The following is a 25,058-nucleotide window of genomic DNA, read 5'->3' as shown; positions in this document are numbered from 1 at the left end:
TTTGCCACCAAAGTGGATAACCTCACATTTATCCACATTTCAGTTTAAAAATATAACCAATCCTTTTCATGTTCAATTTAAGATCACTCAAATCCAAGTTATAGAATTGTGCTTGCAAATGGAATTGTAGGGGGCTTATTAGAAAATGATTACTGAAATAAAACTCAAAGAACCAAACTGTGAAAGGGGAACTGTACGATTCCATACTAATCTAATCTTGTGTTTCTACACACTCACACAGATGGATGCACCATGGGAGATATAGTACGAAATGATGTTTGATCATTTCTATCATTGTCAACATATGAATATAAAAACTTATGGAAAGGATAATGTTTCCTTATGGCAAGTTTTAGATTTTTCTTCGATAGAGATCTGTATCGACTAATAATACAGTCCTACACAGTTCAGTGTTTGGGGCTGAAGGCAGAGTGCTTAGCACCGATCTCACTCAGTTCCTATCGTTATTTGTCCAAGGTCCCAAAACAGTGCAATACAAATAATTTTAAAACACATCCTGTTGAGCTTGTATGAATATAACTTATGAACAGACAAAAATAACAAGACAGGAAAAGACGGGTCTTTCCGGCCTGTCCTATGCAGTTTTGATACCTTATACATCACAATACATACATTCTCCAGCCCACCCGGAGCCATGTCATCCCCTGGAAGATGTGAAAAAAGATAGAAATCCAGCCCCCTTAGGTGATGGAAAAGCAGTCTAGGAGATCACAGAGGCCGTGTTTACATTAGAGGAAAGGTATCTCTTGTACGAAGTGATCTCCGCCTCAGCCAGAAGCAGGTCAACGAATCAGTGTTGACTGCACGAGCCGGCAGCCTGTTCCACAGGTCCACTATTCTCTGGGGAGAGAGCTTATCTGAAATTAATGCCCATCATATTGAAAACAAGGAAAGAACAGCTAATACTAGTTAGACCAGATTATAAAGGAATAGATAAACTGAACCCCAGTTATATGCTTGAGATTGCCCTTTTCTCCCCTCCTCAAAGTGGAGCTCCCGAGTTCTTCCCTCCTCCCACCCTTTGCCCTTGCTTCTGCATTCTTCTCTTTCGGCCAAGAATTCCAGCCTGCAGTAACAGCAGACTGAATCCTTACATGTCCAGTAGGACTCAGGTAGGAATGGCGCCGGAGGGGCGTCCAACTAAGCACAGCAACACTGACTGGGCACCCAAACCTGATTGTATCCAATGTGGATGGCTGGCACATAAGCTCTTCCTCCTCCCTGTGTTGAAATAACGGCTCATCGCACAGTCTCCTACTCTACCTCATTCTTTCTTACAACTTCAAAACTGTGCAAAACTTTACTTCCCTCAGTATTTCTTTCCTTTTACAATCTTCAGGCTTTTTAAATCAAACCTCACTGTCACCTAATCACTACTTTCTGATTTACCTCATGTCTTTTACTCTTTCCAATTTTGGTGATGTCCTGTGCTGTGGGCCTTGACCGTCACCTTCTTTTCTTAAATGAAGTTTTTTTGAATAACCGCTGAGGCTAGTTGCCCAATGGGACTTGTTTAGTCTTGTCTCCCTTGAACTGCTGTGACCCCGTTCACGAACTCTGTTATCCATCAACCCTGCAATTTTGTAGTTCAACACTGTGTACATTGGAACCAACCGAGTCAGCAGGAGGTCAAATAAGTTGTAGCAGAGAAGAAAGGTGGCTGCAAAATCCAAATGTAATTATCTGAGAGTGGGACTGCTCCAGGACCAAGGCCAGGACCAGTATGGCCACAGGTTACTGATCCTGCCACGTTAGAAATACAACAGTCTATTTAACAACGCTGGGCAGGTTCAAGGCTACAAGACAAAGGTCATACAGTCCTCTGTGATAAAACATTATTTCACTGATGATAAACAGACTAAATTGTCTATACATTGAAGTGATGTGAGTGTACATTTTGTACAATACATTTTACTGCCCATTCTTCCTTCTATTGTTTGTTGGTAGGAATGCATACAGCAGTGTTTGGGAAAATGTCTATGTAAATTTGTCAGGCTGTAATTACACCCTCCTGCCAATGGTGGTGCTGGAGCACCTGAGTTTTGCCTCTCCCAGTTCCTCAGCATACACCACTGAAAGTCCTATGCTCCAACCAACCCTACTTTGCTTCCCAAATTGTACCTTTTGCTATTTAGGTATAAATAATATTACATCAAAGTATAATATAAAAATAACAACAGAATGTATGACTTTAAAATGGGGACTGAAATGTATAACTGTGGATGTCGGGTGATGACAGGACCAGGGAGGTCTGTGACGCTCCCACCGTTGAACACCCTGTTGAAACACCTTCAGTACAGAAGAGAAATGGGGAGAATTGACAATAAATAAAATTAAATATTTCACAGTGAATTGATTATTAAATATATTTGGTTTTTTAAACATTAAACACTAAGAGATAGAATTTCCACAAGGGTATTCCGATCTCCCGCCATAACTGTGGGAGAAGATCGGAGGTTTATATTGTTTCACCAGGGTATCACCAAGATCGGAGGTTCATGCTGTTTCACCAGGGTATCACCAAGATCAGAGGTTTATATTGTTTCACCAGGGTATCACCAAGATCGGAGGTTCATGCTGTTTCACCAGGGTATCACAGTTCTTCTGCTGAAGTTACAGCAGAAGATTGGAAGAACCACCATGAAACTTCCAAGTTTAATGATGTTGGAGACTGTAGTAATGCCAATTTCTAAATTGTCCTGAAAGATCTCTTTCAGCTTCAAAAGTGATGCTATATTCTTAATTAGTCCTAAGGAATTCAAACAACTGATGATAAAACCTGTTTATTCAGTGAACCTGTTGGCCTTCTTATCTTAATTAGCTTCAATTAAATTTGATCTTAAAAAGCTATGACTATCCCTTTAAAAATATTCAACATTACAAAGAACCATGACTTAATTTAACATTCTTTTATTTATTCCTGTTGATTTTTATATATAGTTTAATTTTAAACAGTAAGATATCATCTGGAGTTACTCAGCTTGAAAGTGTGATGGAGCTGAATTAAAACACCTACTTACAGCTCGAGTGCCTACGTGGATGGCTATGTCTGAACTGATTTTAATTCAGTCCCTGTACATTGTTGGCCCCAATACTTCAGCCAAGTTCCTTCAACCTCTTGGTTTGGTATTTAGATCCCAAATGACCAGCATGACTGGAAATATTGGTAGAAAAATGAGAATTCTCAAGAAAGCTTCATCCAATCTGTCACTGTTATTAACTTCAGTATTCTTATCTTAGCCATAGAACCATAGAAGTTTACAGCACAGAAGGGGGCCATTCGGCCCAACTGCATAGAGAAATTTCTCCTAAACTCTCTCCGCTCTCTCTTAGTGGAACTTTTAAACTTTGGACCCCTTGACCCCTTTCACTATCAAAACTCTTCATTTTAAAAACCTCTATAAATCTCCTCTTGGCCTTCGCTGCCCTGTTGGAAATAGTCTCAGTTTCTTTGAGGGCAGATGTGCTAGATGGGGAGAATGCAGTTGACCTGGTGTACATGAACTTTCAGAAAGTCTTTAACAAGGAACCACACAGGAGATCATTAGAGAAGATTAAAGGGTATGAGCAATGTGCCCCGTAAGCTGCGTGGCGCTCCAGGGATCCCGCGCAGCCACCTTGCCGGCTTTTAAATCGAAAAACCGCGCACGTGCGGTACTTTGAATGGGCCGCGCAGCCCCCAAAACTGGATATGAGACTCGGGCAAGGGTAACAACATGGATTAGAAGGGAGGAAACAGAGAGTAGGACTTAAGGGCAGTTTCTCAGAATGGTTGGTAGTGGGTACGGCTGTCCCACAGGGGTCTGTTAGGGCTCTTGTTCACTGTGTATATCAATGATTTCCGATTCAGAGCTAAAGGGAGTGCTGTCCAAAATTGCAGATTATGCTAAAATAGGAGGCATAGTAAATAATTCTGAGAACCAAAGGGAGCTATAAGATAAGATGAAGAAAAGGAAGAAATGTGGCAGATGGAGTAGTAAATGTTTGGTTTAAAAAAAAGTAATAATTACCCTTTAAAGGGGGAATGTTGGGTGATGTGGAAGAGCAGAGGGATTTGGGGGAATTCAGGTTCATAAAACAATAAAAACAGTATTTCAAGTGAATCAGGCCACAATTTTTTTTTAAGGAATACTGGGTTTTATAGCAAGAGATATAGGATATAAGAATATCAGGACATTAGTACAGGAGGAGGCCATTCAGCCCGTTAAGCTGGCTCAGCCATTCAATTAGATCATGGCTGATCTGTAGCTCAACTATTTACCCAGCTTTGTTCCATATCCCTTAATCCACTTGCCTAACAAAAGTCTATCAATCGCAGTCCTGAAAGTTACTATCACAGTACATCAGAGATTAAAAAACAACTTCACTCACAGTTACGTCTGATCGGATGTTACAATGATGATTTGGTTCATCACTGAACAGCTGGCTTGAGGGAGGAGCCAAGTCACTCAGTTCTCATACAAATCTTGCTGTGTGATTAGATATGTTTCTGATTTGCAACTTTTTGAATTTAGCAAACAGTTATTTAAATTACTGTTTAGCTCTGGTTATTTGCTGGTCTGCGCTTTTCAAATCAGTAAGTCTGACCTGGAATCTTCAAAAAGAGGTTGTTTGACAGGAACCTCTTGAAAGAAAAAGATATGCCAAACAATTTCTGTAGTTGGTGAGGAAATAGTTTCAGCGCTACAATCATGAGCTATTTTTTATTTTGTACTATACAGGTTGAGCGTCCCGAATCTGGCAACCCGGGACAGAGGCCGAGCCAGTTTTCTGTTTTTCCGGACTTCGGAACGTGTTTCTGATGTCCGAAGTCCGGAAACGCCCGAGCCCAGGTTGTGATATTTCCAGACTTCGGACATCAGAAACACGTGCCGAGTCCGGAAATACCTGGGCCCAGGTTGTGCTATTTCCAGTTTTTGGTAAGCCTCCCTCAGGGTACCCGGGTTCCGGAACATTTTGCGGATTCCGGACCCCTGCCAACAATCGTCCCAGAGTCCGGATTCTGGAACTCCGGATTTGGGCCGCTCAATCTGTACAAGAAGCTAGCATAGTATACGTTATGTGTCCACTATTATTCACTTGTTCATTTACTGTTCAATAAACTTGTTTGGCATTTAAAGTGTAAAATAAGGTCTAGTGTTAGTGTTGCTTTGGTGTCTTTCAAAGACAAGAAAAATCCCTTGGAGGTACGAGATAGATCCAGTAGCTGAGGTAATCTAAAAAGGGTTCTCTGTTATTCCAAGTGATATTCTTATCTTACATAGGATACGAATATGTAATTGGACACATGAAAATCTATCCCCATATTTCTATCTCTAATGCTTTTAAGAAGCATATACTTACCATGGGAACCACATTAACCCACAGCATAAGACCTCAAAACCGGAATTGCTTTGAACCTTAAAAATGATCAGGCATTATGAGGTTAATAAAAGCAAAATTGAAGCCTTTCACAGAAAAGATGTTGCAGTACAAAAACGGCCTTGTTAAATGGTTAAACATTCTTCCTCTATTTTCAAAACCAGTTTTGTACTGATTTGACGTTATTTATTTCTCCAAGCTGTCGTTTTCTTGCTGTTTCTCATTTCCCCCTTGTTTTGTGGGAAATATATTTGCAATTTTTTTTTTGCTCAACAACTTTTGATCCCATCCTCTCATTAATAAATCTTTCTTGCAATCTTCCCAGGGTCTGGATTTACAAAACAGGTATAACATTTGTGGTGTAACTCTCACTGGGGATTACCAGTAGCAATCTCTGTGCTTCATATAATCTCAGATTCTTCTTTACATGCCTTCGTTTGAAATGTTCTCTCATTGACTTTTGACAGACCTGCTCCCTCGCTTTCACATTTCCCTTTACGTTTCCTTAATTTTTAGTTTATATTTTCTGTTTTCTGCCAGTTATTTGACTTCTGTGCACAGTTTATAGCACTCAATTTCAATCATTTTATCATAACATGTTGTACACTGCCTCTGGATTTACTGGTTTTGATTATTTTCTTTCTTATATTTTGTAATTTTTAATCTACGTTTTACATAGGATTACATTACATTGGATATACGGCATAGAAACAGGCAATTTGGCCCATCAGTCCATGCCGGCGTTTATGCTCCACTCGAGCCTCCTCCCGTCTTTCCTCATCTAAATCTATCAGCATAACCCTCTATTCCCTTCTCCCTCATATGCTTGTCTAGCCTCCCCTTAAATGCATCTATACTATTCACTTCAACCACGCCCTGTGGTAGCGAGTTCCACATTCTCACCCACTCTTTGGGTAAAGAAGTTTCTTTTGAATTCCCTATTGGATTTCTTGGTGACTATCTTATATTGATGGCCTCTAGTTATGCTCTTCCCCACAAGTGGAAACATTCTCTCTCTATCAAAACATTTCATAATTTTAAAGACCTCTATTAAGTCACCCCTCAGCCTTTTTTCAAGAGAAAAGAGACCCAGCCTATTCATCCTTTCCTGATATGTATACCCTCGCATTTCTGGTATCATCCTTGCTTTAAAGCTATATGCTGCATAAATTTGTAAATACAGATTCACTTAAACACACAGCGATAGAATTTCCACAGGGAATCCCCAATCTCCCACCATAACTTTGGTGGAAGATCGGTGGAAACCCTGGAGAAATGGGAGAACCCCCGTGGAAATTCCAGGTGATGCAATCTAAAATACCACCTGACAGCATTGCATTGAAATAAACAACAACAGCAACTTGCATTTATATAGCGCCTTTAACGTAGTAAAACGTCCCAAAGCGCTTCACAGGAGCAAACATAGGGAGATTATGGGCTAGAACTTGTGGTCGGAGGCATACCTCCGGAGTAAGCCTCCGACCTCCCCGAAACAATGACGAAATTACCTGCTGGCGGCCAGGCTGCAAAAAGTTGGCGTCTCAGGCCTTGAGGCGGAGGGCAGCGTAATGGCCCGTGGATCCCAGAGATGCAGGAGGTGCGGAATCGTACCTGGGATTACGTAGGCCTGGTCTTCCAATGACAAAGGAGAATTTCATTTCAATCATTTACGAAAGGAATCCCCTAATGATATGCAATGGAATCCCGAAATGTAAAAATTATACAATTAACAGAGTTGGAATTTTAATCAAAATTACCTCATTCCACCAAACTCAATAAAAATTAAATTTTTTGATAATTTCATACATCATTAAAACTGTAATCCAGGCCGATATTTGCATAAACTCATTTAATACAGTGTATGTACATAATTTTTGGATATGTAAATGTTTAATTTAAGCCTTAGATATCCCCATATGCTGATGCAAACAGGCCCGACCTACACCTGCTTGCATCAACCATAAGACTTATATGTGCAATTGCTGGCCAGTCGCTGGGCAAATAGCCCAACTCTGCACCAGCCATTGCTTTTTCGGAGCTCCCGCTGATGGCCTGTGAACGCGTACGTTGACAGGGCCGCAAGTGCCGGATTTCGCGCACGCACAAGCGCCTGCGGAAATCCAAAACTTGCTGGGCATTTCAAAGGAATTGCGATGGCGGACTCTGAGTGTACGCCATCACAGACACCGCAATTTCAGGGGCCATTAGGGCAGATGAAAGGTATAGGTTTTAAGGAGCGTCTTAAAGGAGGATAGAGAGGTAGAGAGGCCGAGAGGTTTAGGGAGGGAATTCCAGCGCTTAGGGCCTTGGCAGCTGAAGGCACGGCCGCCAATGGTGGAGCGATTAAAATTGGGGATACTTGTGGTGTCCGTGTGTAGATAAAGACACTGAAGACAGGAGTTGGTTCATAGGTATTTACTAAGCAAGTCTGGGGGGGGGGGTTCTAAAGGATATACACAATACACAGGCTTATATAGCCCAAGTGGCAATTACCGGCATTACGCACACCTGGGGCTCTTAAAGGCACATACACCACAATACTCAAGAGGCCAGAATTGGAGGAGCGCAAATATCTCGGAGAGTTGTAGGGCTGGAGGTGATTACAGAAATAGGGAGGGGCGAGGCAATAGAGGGATTTGAACAAGGATGAGAACTTTAAAACTGAGGCGTTGCTTAACTGGAAGCCAATTTAGGTCAGCGAGCACAGGGGTGATGGGTGAATGGGACTTGGTGCGAGTTCGGTCACGGCAGCAGAGTTTTGGATGACTTCAAGTCTCTGGAAGGTAGAACATGAGAGGCCGGCCAGGAGTGGGTTGGAATAGTCGAGTCTGGAGGTAACAAAAGGCATGGATGAAGGTTGCAGCAGCAGATGAGCTGAGGCAAGGGGCGGAGTCAGGCAATGTTACAGAGCTGGAAATGGGTGGTCTTAGTAATGGCGTGGATAGGTGGTCGGAAGCTCATCTTGGGGTCAAATACGACACCAAAGGTGCAAACAGTCCACAACTGCCCTACTGTTTAACAATCATAATCATATTGTGATTTCCAAATATCTGCACGGGCATTGCTCGAGTTTAACCTACTGAAATTGTACAGTTTACCAGCACAATGCTCTTCCCACTTATTATCCAGCTACCCGTTTGGCCATTAACTTGTAGGGTTATCTAGAGGCAAGTGGGAAGAATGTCAACCCCAGTGACAGGTCTACGCCTCCATGTCCCATTCATTATCGAAGTTGGCGGGTCAATCATCAGCAGTGCCCTAGACTCCGTTCTAATCTTCCGTCATTAGAAGAGACCCAAAAGATACACAGCCGACCTCTCCCTTCAAGGAGGAGCCTCCCAACTCGAAGAGCTAATGCAGAGAAAATCATATGAACAATGCTGGGTTCAACATCTGCATTCTCTAAATGTTTTACGGTCACAATTCAGGATGTTTTGACCAGTTTCTTTACAGAAAGGATTTGAAAATAACAGTTACTCTTAAAGCAGAAGTGTATTCCCACAAGTGCAAAAACAAGGCTCCTGGACAAAAGTTGGTTAATATGCTAAATGGAAGTTGTTTTATCCAGAGATTAAACAATAAGTCATTTGTAAGCTTGTCTGGATAATTGAAAAAAAACACCTCACACTCATTGTATCGGAAGAGCCTTTGCTTGATGTCTGTGAAAAGAGAGGTAAAAGGAAGGGCGGAGCTTTTACAGGGGAGAAGCTAATAATATGCTGAGGCCCCAGAAAAAACAGGCTAGAAAAAGACAGGATACTACAGGGAGAAGAGATTCTGCCGGGAGCTACGGACTAGAATGAAGGAGATAATTCCATTTAACTTAAATAAGATGACCCACTGATGTAGGGAAGCGAAGTGTATTCACTATTTTATAGTACAGTACTATGCATGCAGGGACTAGTTATATTGATTGGAATAAGTGAAACCATTCATGACTTCCATTGCATGTTCACCTCATAAAATAAAGCAGGTTAACGATTCGAACCAAATTTTTGTAACATCACTGAATGCTATTTTCGGTGAGTAACTCTAAGTAGAATGCAGATCCATTCAATCTGGCACTGTTGATGAAAGGGGAAAAGAACGTAAGAAATAGGAGCAGGAGTCGGCCATTCAGCCCCTCGAGTCTGCTCCGCCATTCAATAAGATCATGGCTGATTTTCTACCTCATCTCCACTTTCCTGAACTATCTCCATATCCCTTGATTCCCTTAATATTCAGAAATCTATCGATCTCGGTCTTGAATATATTCAACGACTGAGCCTCCACAGCCCTCTGGGGTAGAGAATTCCAAAGATTCACCGCCCTCTGAGTAAAGAAATTTCTCCTCATCTCAGTCCTAAATGGCCGACCCTTTATTCTGAGACTGTGACCCCTGGTTCCAGACTCCCCAGCCAGGGGAAACATCCTCCCTGCATCTACCCTGTCAAGCCCTGTAAGAATGTTGTATGTTTCAATGAGTTCACCCCTCATTCTTCTAAACTCTAGAGAATATAGGCCTAGTCTACTCAATCTCTCCTCAAAGGACAATCCCCCCATCCCAGGAACTAGTCTGGTGAACCTTCGTTGCACTCCCTCTATGGCAAGTATATCCTTCCTTAGGTAAGATCAAAACTGTACACAATACTCCAGGTGTGGTCTCACCAGGGCCCTATATAATTGCAGTAAGACGTCTTTACTCTTATACTCAAATCCTCTTGTAATAAAGGCCAACATACCATTTGCTTTCCTAATTGCTTGCTGTACCTGCATGTTAACTTTCAGTGATTCATGTATGAGGACACCCAGGTCCCTCTGAACACCAACATTTCCCAATCTCTCACCATTTAAAAAATACTCTGCTTTTCTATTTTTCTTACCAAAGTGGATAACATCACATTTCTCCACATTATATTTCATTTGCCATATTCTTGCCCAATCATTTAGCCTGTCTATATCCCCTTGAAGCTTCCTTGCATCCTCCTCACAACTTACATTCCCACTCAGCTTTGTATCATCAGCAAACTTGGATATATTACATTTGGTCCTCTCATCCAAATCATTGATGTAGATTGTGAATAGCTGAGGCCCAAGCACTGAGCCTTGTGGTACCCCACTAGTTACAGCCTGCCAACCCGAAAATGACCTGTTTATTCCTACTCTCTGTTTTATGTCCGTTAACCAATCCTCAATCCATGCCAGTATATTACCCCCAATCCCATGAGCCCTAATTTTGTATAATAACCTCTTGTGTGGCACCTTATCGAATGCCTTCTGAAAATCCAAATACACCACATCCACTGGTTCCCCCTTATCTTTTCTGCTAGTTACAACCTCAAAAAAACTCCAACAGATTTGTCAAACACGATTTCCCTTTCATAAATCCGTGTTGACTCTGCCCAATCCTATTATTATTTTCTAAGTGCCCTGTTACCACATCCTTAATAATAGATTCTAGCATTTTCCCTACTACTGATGTCAGGCTAACTGGTATGTAGTTCCCTGTTTTCTCTCTCCCTCCTTTCTTAAATAGTGGGGTTACATTTGCTACCTTCCAATCCACGGGAATCATTCTAGAATCTATGGAATTTTGGAAAATGACAACCAATGTATCCACTATCTCTATAGCCAACTCTTTCAAAACCCTAGGATGTAGGCATCAGGTCCAGGGGATTTATTGGCTTTCAGTCCCATTAATTTCTCCAGTGCTACTTTTTTACTAATACTCATATCTTTCAGTTCCTCATTCTCGCTAGACCCTTGGTTGTCTACTATTTCCGGGAAGTTTTTTGTGTCTTCTTCCGTGAAGACAGACACAAAGTATTTGTTTAATTTCTCTGCCATTTCTTTATTCCCCGTTATGATTTCTCCTGTCTCAACCTGTAAGGGACCCACATTTACTTTCGCTAATCTTCACCTTTTTACATACCTATAGAAACTTTTACAGTCTGTTTTTATGTCTCTCACTAGTTTACTCTCATTCTATTTTCCCTTTATCAATTTCTTGGTCCTGCTTTGCTGCATTCTAAAATCCTCCCAATCCTCAGGCTTACTATTTTTAGCAGCATTATAAACCTCTTTGATCTAATACTATCTTTAATTTCTCTTGTTAGCCACGGTTGGACCACTTTTCCTGTGGGGTTTTTGTGTCTTAAAGGAATGTATATTTGTTGTAAATTATTTATTAATTCTTTAAATGCTAGCCATTGCTCGTCCACTGTCATACCTTTTAATGTAGTTTCCCAATCTACCTTGGCCAACTCGCCCCTCATACCTACGTAGTTTGCTTTGTTTAGATTTAAGACCCTAGTTTCGGATTTAACGAAGTCACTTTCAAACTCAATATAAAATTCTAACATATTATGGTCACTCTTCCCTAAAGGCCCCTGTACTACAAGGTTATTAATTAACTCTTTCTCGTTGCACAATACTAGAGCTAAAATAGCCTGTTCCCTAGTTGGTTCCTCAACACACTGATCTAGAAAACTATCTTGTATACATTTCATGAATTCGTCCTCCACACTATTACTGCAAATTTGGTTTGCCCAGTCTATATGTAGATTAAAGTCCCCCATGATTACTGTATTACCCTTGTTACATGCGCCTCTAATTTCCTGATTTATACTCTGCCCTACATTACAACTACTGTTTGGGGACCTATAAACAACTCCCACCAATGTTTTCTGCCACTTGCTGTTTCTTAGCTCCACCCAAACTGATTCTACTTCTTGATTTTCAGAGCCAAGATCATTTCTCTCTACTGTCTTTATCCCATCCTTTATTATCAGAGCTACCCCTCCTCCTTTTCCATTTTGCCTATCCCTTCTAAAAGTTATGTATCCTGGAATATTTAGTTCCCAACATTGGCTACTTTGCAACCACGTCTCCGTTATGGCTATTAGATCAAACCTGTTAATTTCTATCTGCGCTATTAATTCTATTTTGCTGCGAATGCTTCGCGCATTCAGATATAGTGCCTTTAGCTTTGACTTATTTCTCTTTTTCCCTGATGTCACCTTAGTCACTGATGCCCTATTACCTTTGTTACTCTCTCTGTCCCTTCCTGACCCACTCTGCTTACTTTTACCCAAAACTCTACTCTGCTGTAGAGCCTTGACATTTCTCTCGCTGCTTTTAAATTTACTCTTTCCTGAATCCTCCTGCCCCCACCCCCCTTCATTAGTTTAAAGCCCTGTCTACTGCCCTAGTTATTCGGTTCGCCAGGACACTGGTCCCAGCCTGGTTTAAGTGGAGCCCATCCCAACGGAACAGCTCCCTCTTTCCCCAGTACTGAGGGAATAAAACACACTTGAAAAAATTATGTGGTTACAAGAAAGATGTGTACATTTAAACTTTGATCAGCAATTGCACATACCTACATACAAAATTGATGGGCAGGAAGAGACCAGCTGGTCCATAAAGCATGCCCCACACCATGATGGCCAGAGCACCATGACTAAACACTTCCTCCCTAACAACTAGTCTATTCCTACTCTTACAGTTTAAACTTGTGTTCCCTGGTCCTCCTCATGCTGTTAAAACTGAAATAATCTATCAATAGGCATGCTATCTAGTCCTTTAATTATTTTATAGACCTCTATCAGGTCACCTCTAAGACTATACTGCTCTAAAGCAAATAACTTGTTATGACTTTATCTATATGTTAGACACGTAAAATTGTTGTGATTTTGATGAAGCAGGGCATCAGATTTCAGCTGTTGGGATCTCAGTACACTTCATTTCACTTGTGCCTGCCAATAACTGACAGGAATCCTAACATAATGGACAGATGTGGCTCCTTCCCCCTGATTCCTGTTTGTGCTGGTCTCCCTCTGGTAGTGCTAAAAGTCAGTACAATATACATGATATGAAGCTGGGTGTGAGGAAAAATTCTGATTCCAAAGCACCAGGTCTTGGATAGCTGAAACACAGATGGCAATTACATTTAACAGGGAAGATGACGGAGCTTGAAATTAGGCCGTACATTGGATACCTTTTATCATCCTGTGCTGCAATACAGCTTGTGATTTTCTTACAGGCCGATACCTCAATAACAGAATGAATATTGATGAATAACTTGACAAATCTGTTACTGTGAGGAGAGTTGGTGGTGCAAAAAACTAGAAATACAAAAGTAATTATTTCAACTTTTCCTGAAACTGCTCAGCGTAAACAGCTTACCACAGTTAATAAAATGTGAAAATGTTCATGATTGCATTTTTCATAAATACATTTATAACCAGCTGCTCCATTTCACTAATAATGTATCATAATGCACTGTTAAAAAATTTAAATGAACAAAATTGTTTAAAAAGAGGAATAAGCTGATCATAAATCATGTATTTCCACTGGGTTCTTCGGTTGCTGCTGTAACATTTCTGTAGATTATATCGTTTACAAAGTCAAGCGTGCACTATTTGAGTTATGCCTTAAAATGGATTCAATGGACAATTTAGTGACATTTATATTTTTAAGTCTACAGAAGTTCAAAGTTTTAACTTTGAATTATAAAAGAGACTTATTTTGCAATTATAACAATCCGTAACATATGTTCAGTATAATAGACTGAATGGGGTAGGTGTCCGTGTTTACGGCCTAGACACTAAGCATCGCCTGGGCGGAACGTGGAGAAGGAAATCTGGCAGCAGGAATCACCGTCAGTAATAGAATCTGCCGGAGTTTCCTCCCATTGAAATGAAGGGAAGGAAAATCCAGCAGGTTCTGCAAGGATGTTCAATCCTTTCCACGAGGTTTTTCTTTCTGCACTCCACACAGACGATGCTAACAGCTAGGCAGTGAAGATGAAGATCTACCCCATTGAACCCATTCAAGGAAAAAAATTAATTTTGAAACATATCCACTTTCTTTTTATCTGCTTGATATTTACACTACCCAGCAAGATAAAATATACATTTAAATTCATTTTACTGGTCAGTGTGATGAAGTGGAAAGGTCTGTGAGGTTCCATTTTGTTTTATTCGTTCATGGGATGTGGGTGTCGCTGGCAAGGCCAGCATTTATTGCCCATCCCTAATCGCCCTTGAGAATCCTTCTTGAACCTCTGGTGAAGGTACTCCGATAGTGCTGTTAGAGAGGGAGTTCCAGGATTTTGATTTAGTGACTGTGAAGGAATGGTGATATACTTCCAAGTCAGGATGGTGTGTGACTTGGAGCTGGTGGTGTTCCCATGCACCTGCTGCCCTTGTCCTTCTAGGTGGTACAAGTCGTGCGTTTGTGAGGTGCTGCCGAAGAAGCCTTGGTTGCTGCAGTGCATCTTGTAGATGGTACACACTGCAGCCATGGTACGCCGATGGTGGAGGGAGTGAATGTTTAAGGTGGTGGATAGAGTGCCAATCAAGTAGGCCGCTTTGTCCTGGATGGTGTCGAGCTTCTTGAGTGCTGTTGGAGCTGCACTCATCCAGGCAAGTGGAGAATATTCCATCACACTCCTGACTTGTGCCTTGTAGATGGTGGAAAGGCTTTGGGAGTCAGGAGGTGAGACACTCACCACAGAATACCCAGATACTAAGCCTCTGACCTGCCCTTGTTGCCACGGTATTTGTGTGGCTGGTCCAGTTAAGTTTCTGGTTAATGGTGACCCCCCAGGATGTTGATGGTAGGGGAATTCAGCAATGGTAATGCCAGTGAATGTCAAGGGGCGGTGGTTAGACTCTCGCTTGTTGGAGATTGTCATTGCCTGGCACTTGTGTGGCGTGAATGTTACTTGCCACTTATCAGCCCAAGCCTGAATGTCATCCAGGTCTTGCTGCATGCAGGCATGGACTGCTTCATTATCTGAGGAGGTGAGAATGGCACTGAACACTGTGCAGTCATCAGTGAACATCCCCACTTCTGATCTTATGGTGGAGGGAAGGTCATTGATGAAGCAGCTGAAGATGGTTGGGCCTAGGACACTGTCCTGAGGAACTGTTGCAGCAATGTCCTGAGGCTGTAATGATTGTCCTCCAACAACTACAACCATCTTCCTTTGTGCTAGGTATTACTCCAGCCAGTGGAGAGATTTTCCCCCGATTCCCATTGATTTCATTTTTCTCAGGCTCCTTGGTGCCACACTCGGTCAAATGCTGTCTTGATGTCAAGGGCAGTCACTTTCACCTCACCCCTGGAATTCAGCTCCTTTGTCCATGTTTGGACCAAGGCTGTAATGAGGCCAGGAGCCGAGTGGTCATGGTGCAACCCAAACTGAGCATCAGTGAGCAGGTTATTGGTGAGTAAGTGCCGCTTGATAGCACTGTCAACAATGCCTTCCATCACTTTGCTGATGATTGAGAGTAGACTGATGGGGCGGTAATTGGATGGATTGGATTTGTCCGGCTTTTTGTGGGCAGGACATACCTGGGCAGTTTTCCACATTGTCGGATAGATGCCAGTGTTGCAGCTGTACTGGAACAGCTTGGCTAGAGGCGCGGGTAGTTCTGGAGCACAAGTCTTCAGCACGATAGCCGGGATGTTGTCGGAGCCCATAGCCTTTGCTGTATCCAGTGCGCTCAGCCGTTTTTTGATATCATGTGGAGTGAATCGAATTGGCTGAAGACTGGCTTCTGTGATGGTGGGGACCTCAGGAGTAGGCTGATATGGACATCCACTCGGCCCTTCTGGCTGAAGATGGTTGCAAACGCTTCAGCCTTGTCTTTTGCACTCATGTGCTGGGCTCCACCATCATTGAGGATGGGGATATTCATGGAGCCTCCTCCTCCCGTTAGTTGTTTAATGGTCCACTACCATTCACGACTGGATGTGGCAGGACGGCAGAGATTTAGCACGGTGGCATAGTGGTTAGCACTGTTGCCTCACAGCGCCAGGGACCCGGGTTCGAATCCGGCCTCGGGTGACTGTCTGTGTGGAGTTTGCACATTCTCCCCGTGTTTGCGTGGGTTTTCTCCGGGTGCTCCGGTTTCCTCCCACAGTCCAAAGATGTGCGGGTTAGGTTGATTGGCTATGATAAATTGACCCTTAGTGTTAGGGGGATTAAATACGTGGGGTTACGGGGATCGGGTGGGATATGGGCCGAAATGGCCTCTATCTGCACTGTGGGGTTTGTGTGTGATTTCTGTGTGTGATCCATTGATTGTGGGATCACTTAGCCCTGTCTATAGCATGCTGCTTCCGCTTTTTAGCATGCATGTAGTCCTATGTTGCAGCTTCCCCAGGTTGGCACCTCATTTTTAGGTATGCCTGGTGCTGCTCCTGGCATGCTCTGCACTCCTTATTGAAGCAGGGTTGATCCCCTGGCTTGATGGTAATGGTAGAGTGAGGGATATGCCGGGCCATGAGGTTACAGATTGTGGTGGAATACAATTCTACTGCTGCTGATGGCCCACAGCGCGTCATGGATGCCCAGTTTTGTGCTGCTGGATCTGTTCTGAATCTATCCCATTTAGCACGGTGGTAGTGCCACACAACACGATGGAGGGTGTCCTCAGTGTGAAGACGGGACTTTGTCTCCACAATGACTATGCGGTGGTCACTGCTACCAATGCTGTCATGGACAGATGCATCTGCGACAGGTAGATTGGTGAGGACGACGTCAAGTAGGTTTTTCCCTCATGCTGCTTCTCCCACCACCTGTCGCAGGCCCAGACTGGCAATTATGTCCTTCAGGACTCGGCCAGCTCGGTCAGTAGTGGTGCTTCCAAGCCACTCTTGGTGATGGACATTGAAGTCCTCCACCCAGAGTACATTCTGTGCCCTTGCTACTCTCAGTGCTTCTTCCAAGTGGTGTTCAACATGGAGGAGTACTGATTCATCAGCTGAGGGAGGGGGGTAGGTGGTTTCCTTGCCCATGCTTGACCTGAAGCCATGAGACTTCATGGGGTCCGGAGTCACTGTGGAGGACTCTCAGGGCCACTCCTTCCCGACTGAATACCACTGTGCCGCCACCCCTGGTGGGTCTGTTCTGCCGGTTGGACAGGACATACCCAGGGATGGTGATGGAGGAGTTTGGGACATTGGCTGAAAGGTATGATTCTGTGAGTATGACTATGTCAGGCTGTTGCTTGATGGGCCTGTGGGACAGCTCTCCCAATTTTGGCACAAGTTCCCAGATGTTGGTGAGGAGGACTTTGCAGGGTCGACTGGGCTGGGAGTGCCGTTGCCGTGTCCGTAGCCGGTGCTGAGGTTGATGCCGGGCGGTCCGTCCGGTTTCATTCTTATTATTTTGTTTTGTAGCGGTTTGTTACAACCGAGTGGTTTGCTAGGCCATTTCAGAGGACAATTAAGAGTCAACCACAAAGCCAGAGAAAAAATCTGTTGGAGGTTGGATCCCAGGGTCTCCATATCAGCAGTGTGAGTTTTCACAAGAGATACTGCTGTTGTACGAAAGAGCTCTGTAACTGGGGATCCACCGCAGGTGACCCCGCAGTTGTCACACACTCTATGTTAGACTTCTTTGGTTAAGCGGTCATATACAACTGCACAGATAATGATAGTGGACTCCTCCAGACTCACTGCAAGGGTCTTTGCACACTTTGAACTGGCTGCATAAATGTTAGTGCTCAGAGCAATTTTATTTTAAGTGCAGGATCTGCGAGGGCCAAACCCAAGTAGCATGCAGATGATCAAAAATGCATGCTAGACCTTCGGCCAGCAGTTCCTTCACTGTTGCCTTTGCATGCAACTGCTCACTTGTACTCTGTGATTCACCTAGTGTACCCTCCTTAAACTGACTGTCTACATCCCACAGTGCGGATGGACTTGTGTCGGTGCCTGCGACAGGTGGCATGAATGACAGAATGCTGTGTGACGCTATCTTATTCCAGGTCAGACTGTTTTTTGGTGGTCGCTTATAGCAACAGAAGATGGCCTTATGTTAGAATACTGGCTGCAAGACACCTCTTTAAACAGTGCTTAAATGGCTTGTATACTGTGTTTCACAGTGGTCTGCTGCAGTGTATGCGCTTCAGTGAGTGGTTGAGTAAGGGGAAACAGTAAAAAAGGATCTCAGATCGCAGGAAATTTCCCCTCTCACTCCATGCTCTCCAGCCCCAGCATTTGGAGTTGGCTTCTTCAAAGGGAGATGAGGACTTAAAAAGTTTCACCGGTTTGCTTCCTCCTTTTATGCACCACCTTGTCCTACTAACAGAGAAGTCGCCCTGAGATTCTGGAAGTGTGGAGTATGACATCCCAGTGTGTGTGAGCAAATGAGCATGCATCATGTAGCTAGGCTTTCCTGAAAGATTGCTTTTAGGGCCCACCGTTACAGGTACTAATGCGACAATAGTTCTGGTTTTAAGTTGTAGTTCAGGCGTGCATGTGAAGCTATGAAAGAATTACAATACAGGAAACTCTCGATTTACCGGCACCTAAAATAACCGGAAATCTCGGTTAACCGGCAAAATTCAGGAGCCGGTTCAGGTAAGTTTTACTTCATATTAGTGGCCGTTCCTGGATCTGTGGCTGTGTAATCGGGGTTCCTGCACTTGTTGCTAAGCAACAGGGAAGCCTGGATTTGTTGCTGTGTACGGAGCTCTCGTACCTTTTAACTATACCTCTCTGTAATCCGGACTTTTTGATAAACCGGCAGCACGCCGGTCCCGTCGGTGCCGGATTAAAAAAGAGTTTCCTGTATATGTTTGTCTGACTGCTTTACATGCAGTTTCAGTCAAGATATAACAGGTCGAGAGGAAGCTCTTTGTGGCAAACATGCTTTGCCCATCTACTTCGTAATGGAAATGCTGGGTAGCCTTACTGTGGCAAATTTTCTGATACTGCCAGAACTTATCCTAACAACTGCCAGATCCTCTGGATTTCGGACACCTTGTTAACCCGTGCAGTATGGACAGCATTCCTGTAGGGATGGTGACATCAAACAGGCCCCTTCATGTAACAGCGTTCCCCAGCTGGATCAGGATGGAGATAGATCCCACATCAGCTGGGACAATGGAAAACAGCTGTACACGTGCGAGTTTGCACTCATGCGGTTGTTTTAAAGTTGCAATGACTTAGTTTCAGGCTATGGCACCGTCCCAAATCACCGGGAAACTTCACCACCAGTTCGTACAGAGCCACTCAGCCTATCACCAGCCATGCTGTCAACTTGGCTACCTGAGTCTCTAGCAGCAACTTTGCATTAGCACTGGAGTGTGGCTACTTCATTTAACTCCAACAAAAAGCATCACTTTGAATTGATCTCACAGCCTACGGAGGCAGTGTGCCATCTCATTTACCATAAAGCACTTTCAGTAAAATTGGGCTGCCACTGATATTAAGTGGGCTATTTGCTATTTCCCTATTTGGGTTAAAGATCAATGGAAACATATTATGAAATGTAATGTACAGAAACTGATTTGGCCTGTACATGATAATTGAATCAACCTGATTTTTAGAAAAGCACATAAACTATGTTTTGATATATTGAAATATTCCCTAGTAACTCCAATCACTTTACAATGGGGTTAAAGGTGCACACAAGTACATATATGAATCCGGTTATCTTCTGCGTTCTTGTTTGGCAATAATGAGAGCACTGTGCAGCAGATTGTATCAGAGTGTATGCTATTACATTACTGTAGAATAAAATACAAGATTACCGCAGAGAATGATATAATAGTATTCCCTTGTGACACTGTAGCACATTCCCTGATGAAATGTGCACAATTTGAATCTAAATAACCTTAAAAACTTTTGCCTTCACTGGGCTACTATTTTTCACACAAGGATTACTGATTTGAACTGAGAGTTTATGTGAGGGAGAAGACTTTCACTTAATTCACAAAGACTGCCAGTTCTTATCAATGTGCCTAATTAGTCAGGTTAAAAATGTAAAGTTTTTCCATTATTCCTTTAAAAGTGCAATAATCAATCACCAACCAAAATACAATTTTAAGCATTTTTCTTGATTTTAACATTAATTACAAAGTCTTGACAAAGAACAGTTTTGCAAGTGGTTTACAGAACAATATTGGTTAGATAATCGGTGTTGTTTCCTGCTCTCGCCCTGAACTAGAAAATTTCATTCACTTTGCTTCCAATTTCCACCCTTCCCTCACCTTCACATCGTCCCTTCCCTTCCTCAACTTCTCTGTCTCCATTTCTGGGGATAGGCTATTGACAAACATTCACTATAAGCCCACTGACTCCCACAGCTACCTGGACTACACTTCCTCCCACGCCGCTTCCTGTAAGGACTCTATTCCATTCTCCCAGTTTCTCCGTCTCCACCACATCTGCTCTGACGATGCCACCTTCCGTACTGGTGCTTCCGATGTCTTCCCTTTTCCTCAACTGAGGATTCCCCTCTACCGTGGTTGATACGGTCTTTGACCGAGTCCATTCTATTTCCCGCATTTCTGCTCTCACCCCTTCCCCTCCCTCCCAGAACCATGATAGGGTTCCCCTTGTCCTCACCTTTCACCCTACCAGCCTCCACATTCAACGGATCATCCTCCGCCATCTCCAGTGTGATCCCACCGCCAAACACATCATCCCCTCCCCTTTCAGCATTCTGAAGGGACCGCTCCCTCCACGACACCCTGGTCTACTCCTGTACCACCCCCAACACCCCTTCCCCTTCCCACGGCACCTTCCCGTGCAAGCACAGGAGATGCAACACCTGCCCTCCCCACTGTCCAGGGCCCCAAACACTCCTTCCAGGTGAAACAGCGATTTACTTGTACTTCTTGCAATTAGTATACTGTATTCGCTGCTCACGATGCAGTCTCCTCTACATTGGGGAGACCAAACACAGATTGGGTGACCGCTTTGCGGAACACCTCTGTTCAATCTGTAAGCGTGACCCCGAGCTTCTGGTCGCCTGTCACTTTAATTCTCTGCTCCACTCCCACTCGGATCTCTTCGTCCATGGCCTCTTACATTGTTCCAACGAAGCTCAACGTAAGCTCGAGGAACAGCACCTCATCTTTCGATTCGGCACTTTACAGCCTTTGGACTCAACATCGAGCTCGACAACTTCAGACTATGACCTCAGCCCCTATCTTTTTTCTCTCACACATGGTAGCTGTTGATGATTCTGCCATTGCTATTTACACCTCATTTAGTCCCATTACCATCTCCTTTTGCCTTGCACCATCATCCCTTTTGTCTTTTAATCTCTCCTGCTTGCCATCCCTTTTGTTCTTCCTCCCCTCCTCCCTTGCTTAAAAATCTGTTACATCTCTAACTTTGTCCAGTTCTGACGAAGGGTCATCGCCCTGAAACGTTAACTCTGTTTCTCTCTCCACAGATGCTGCCTGACCTGCTGAGTATTTCCAGCATTTTCTGTTTTTATTTCAGATTTCCACAGTATTTTGCTATTGTTTAGATAATCACTGGTTTAAATCAAGATGATGTAATGTGGAATCACAGCCAAAGATTTGTGTGCAGAGCAAAAGTTGTGGAGTCTTTTATAAATTGTAGCTTGTATCCAAAAATCATATAATTATGTTTCACTGTGCAAGCTCTAAATTGGGCAGAGGAGTCAGCACTTTGCGTAGTTAATGATGCTTCATATAGTAGTTTTCCTTGTAGCTCCATATAGGTGCCATAAGGTGATGGTTTCAAAAACTGCTTACCAGCACAGTTGGTTGTCATTCTGTTCTCACCCCATGTAGTTTCATGCTGGAGATGATGAGCTGGTAACCCTGCCCTTTGTCCCAAGAGGGTGGCATTGGTCTCTCTTGCTGCAGTGCTTACTGAGAAATTCACTTAGCTCTGGGCTCTGTTCCCAATAAAGCTACGGTCCCAAGAATTGTTCACAATACTTAGTTACAAAGCAGTCCTCCTACTGGTAGATGATGGAGACTAATAATGTTAACATCTCTTTGGCAAAAAAATGTAATAGATTGGTCTAACAAACTGTATTTTATTCTTTCCTTAGTTACGAGAGTTAGTGATCATGTGCATCAACCCTGAAGCGGATCTTCGACCTGACGTTAGTTATATGCATCAAATAGCTAAGCAGATGCATGGATGGACATCAAGCACCTGAACTCATTAAGTTGTATGGAAATTTACAAAACAATTACATCACACTCCTGCTTGAATATTGTTAAAAAAAACAAAAGAAGCACCACAGTGAAGATCTCAAGAGGGAAAGCGCCATCATTAGTGGAATGTGGCTGAGCCATTTGGAATTAAACAGCACTGTAAGGACTGATACTGTTAGGAGTAGATTTTAGCAACTGTAGAATGGTTAAGTTCTGTCATTTGGTCAAATGAAAAAAGAATGATATAGTCTCCATGGTTCTGTTACATTTTCAAAAATATATTTATAGATGTACTTCTAATTTCATACTCTTATTTCTGTCTATAAATTAAGATACAGTAACGAAAACAAGTTACACAAGAGTACAGTGCTTAGGCGAAACAGAAATCAGTACACACATCACAGTTTTAGATATATTGCTGTCAGTGTGGCATGATGGAAATTATAGATATAATATGCTTAAATGGACAGAAATGGTAGGCCAATCTTTGTATTATTAGAAAAATAAATGATCTATAAAAGAATCTTCATAAGAGTTGATAGTTGTACTAACACATTAACTTAGAAACAAATGTACTTCTCGTTTCACATTTATTTAGCGTACTTCCACTGTGCCTACCCACAGGATATACTGTTGTCTTTGTAGGTTAAGTACTCAAGTAGCAGTATTGCAATGGAAACTTACCCCATTTCTGCCTTGTTGGGATTTGACACTATTTACCTAGACTTAGTCCATGACGTGGATTCAAACTACAGTGACAGATAACATTTTAGCATTGATTGACCCACTGATTTCTTAAATTTTCTATGTGGTCAGCTTTCAAATCTTTATTTGGAGGATCTAAACTTTATAACCAGGAAGATAATCTGTAAGTAGAATATTTAGCCGTTGAAAAGGATTGGAATCTTGTGTGCTTTTATTATGGCCAAAAAGGCAGCATCTGTAAAACATGCTGCAGTAAGCCAAATGTAAATTTTTTTTTTTTTTATTAATCTACTTCTTCCCACTGAACTGTAACCAGATACAAAAATCCTCATAACCCGTTATCCATCTTTTCAATTAAATGTTAACGAGAATTAAAGAACAAGTCCAGCTTAATTACCGTGGACAAAAATGAGTGCTTTTTTACTTATTGATATACCATAATGATGTTTTTTTCTCCAAGTAAGTCTGTTGGCATCAGAAATGCCATTTAGGCTTCTCTGCTGTTCAGGCTCAGAACAGTGCCCGTTCCTTTTTCTCCTCTTTGCCATGTCTAAACTAGTTCACTTCTATCACTACCTGGTGTAGACTATTCTGCAATTATTTTTGTAATACTTTTACATACAATGAAATAAAAAAAAGCAGCTTTTGGTTGGTCAATCCTCGCTGAGGAAATGATGCAGAGCAATTTCTTGGGCACAGTTCAAAAGACAAAATAACATTCACACTGTGCCCAAAGACCCAGAGCAAGCTGTATCAGATAGACTGGGGAGAACAAGTGTATAAAACACACAATAACTGTGATAGTTCAACATAGCCAGTAATGATTAGGTTGGAGCAATGTGGTCCTTTGCAACAATTTGGATAATTTACCGACTGTGAAAACCTTGTAAAATGTGAACGTTTCCTGTGTACTCAATGTCATTTTTGAAGTTAAAAAAGAGTATTTTTAAACATAATAACTGATATGACTCACACAAAAAGTAGTGCTAGAATGTTACGGACACTTAAATGTCTGTTCTGTTTCCCTATGCTTCATTCAGTACTTACTGGTACTAGCCCTGCAAGGCAACAGTAGGGAATTGTAGACCATTGTTAATGATTAATGCTCGACAATACACAGGTAAAGCAGAAGGACTTCCAGGTCAACATTCTTGCTGTTTCAAATGGGAGTCGTATCTCCAACCCGTGTAGCCAGAACCAGTACATTGATACAACTCTTGTGGTTAAGCAGTCCATTATTTATGTGTGTGTACCGGATTATGCTCTGGATCTAAACACTGCATCAGTTACATTTATGCAGGCTAATATAGGAACACTGTATACATTGTAAAGCAATGCTATTTGACATGTTCAAAAACATAGTTGCTTAAAGGGGTAAAATTGTATTTGCATCTATTGATTTTTATTACGTTGATACATGGATTCAAAACTGCATAGTGCTTTTTTTTTTATCATGTGCTTGCAAAATTTTGTAAATGAATTGCCAACCATTAAATCATAATGATTTGCAGCATACTAACAGAATAAAAATACCTTTAACTACTTAGGAGCTTAGATCTTTGTAACTGAAACTTACTATTCTATTATTTTCATGTTGCAAGTTGGTTTAAAGATTATTTACATTATCACAGGTAGCGCTATTAAAAGTATCAGGATGAAACAGAGCCATATGCCTCAATAAAGCTCTCACATATTTCATTCAGGTAGCAAATTATTACCTCAGCTCAGCAGTTATTAGTAGAGTTAAAAGAAACAACTAAGTAATGGCAATGATCAATCAATTTTTAAAACATAATAAATGACCAAACTCACCCCAAGTTTTATGCTGCACTTCGGCATAAGAGCAGGAGTAGGCCATACGGCCCCTTGAGCCTGCTCCACCATTCAATAAGGTCATGGCTGATCATCGACCTCAACTCCACTTTCCCGCCTGATCTCCATATCCCTTGATTCCAAAAATCTATCTCAGCCTTGAATATACTCAAGGACTCAGTAGTCACAGCCCTCTGGGGTAGAGAATTCCAAAGATTCACAAGCCTCTGAGTG

The 25,058-nt window shown here is 42.4% G+C and overlaps 1 protein-coding gene across 5 annotated transcripts in view; it reads left to right on the top strand.

The window, feature by feature from the left end:
- The window catches only part of LOC147101762 (serine/threonine-protein kinase Nek6-like), a 334,143-nt gene extending 309,587 nt beyond the window's left edge, over nt 1-24,556 (top strand). For all 5 annotated transcript variants that reach the window (XM_085965669.1, XM_085965668.1, XM_085965670.1 and 2 more), the window contains one exon: nt 22,199-24,556. In XM_085965669.1, the coding sequence (XP_085821795.1) occupies nt 22,199-22,309 (111 nt within the window). In that variant the 3' untranslated portion in view covers nt 22,310-24,556. The remainder of the gene's footprint in view (nt 1-22,198) is intronic.
- Nucleotides 24,557-25,058: the final 502 nt, after the last annotated feature.

This window comes from Somniosus microcephalus, chromosome 23 (assembly GCF_052327205.1).
Source record: "Somniosus microcephalus isolate GS21.2 chromosome 23, FLI_Smic_1.0, whole genome shotgun sequence".
Taxonomy (NCBI): Eukaryota; Metazoa; Chordata; class Chondrichthyes; order Squaliformes; family Somniosidae; genus Somniosus; species Somniosus microcephalus.
The sequence above is the reverse complement of the archived record's forward strand: the minus strand, read 5'-3'. Positions and strand labels throughout refer to the sequence as shown.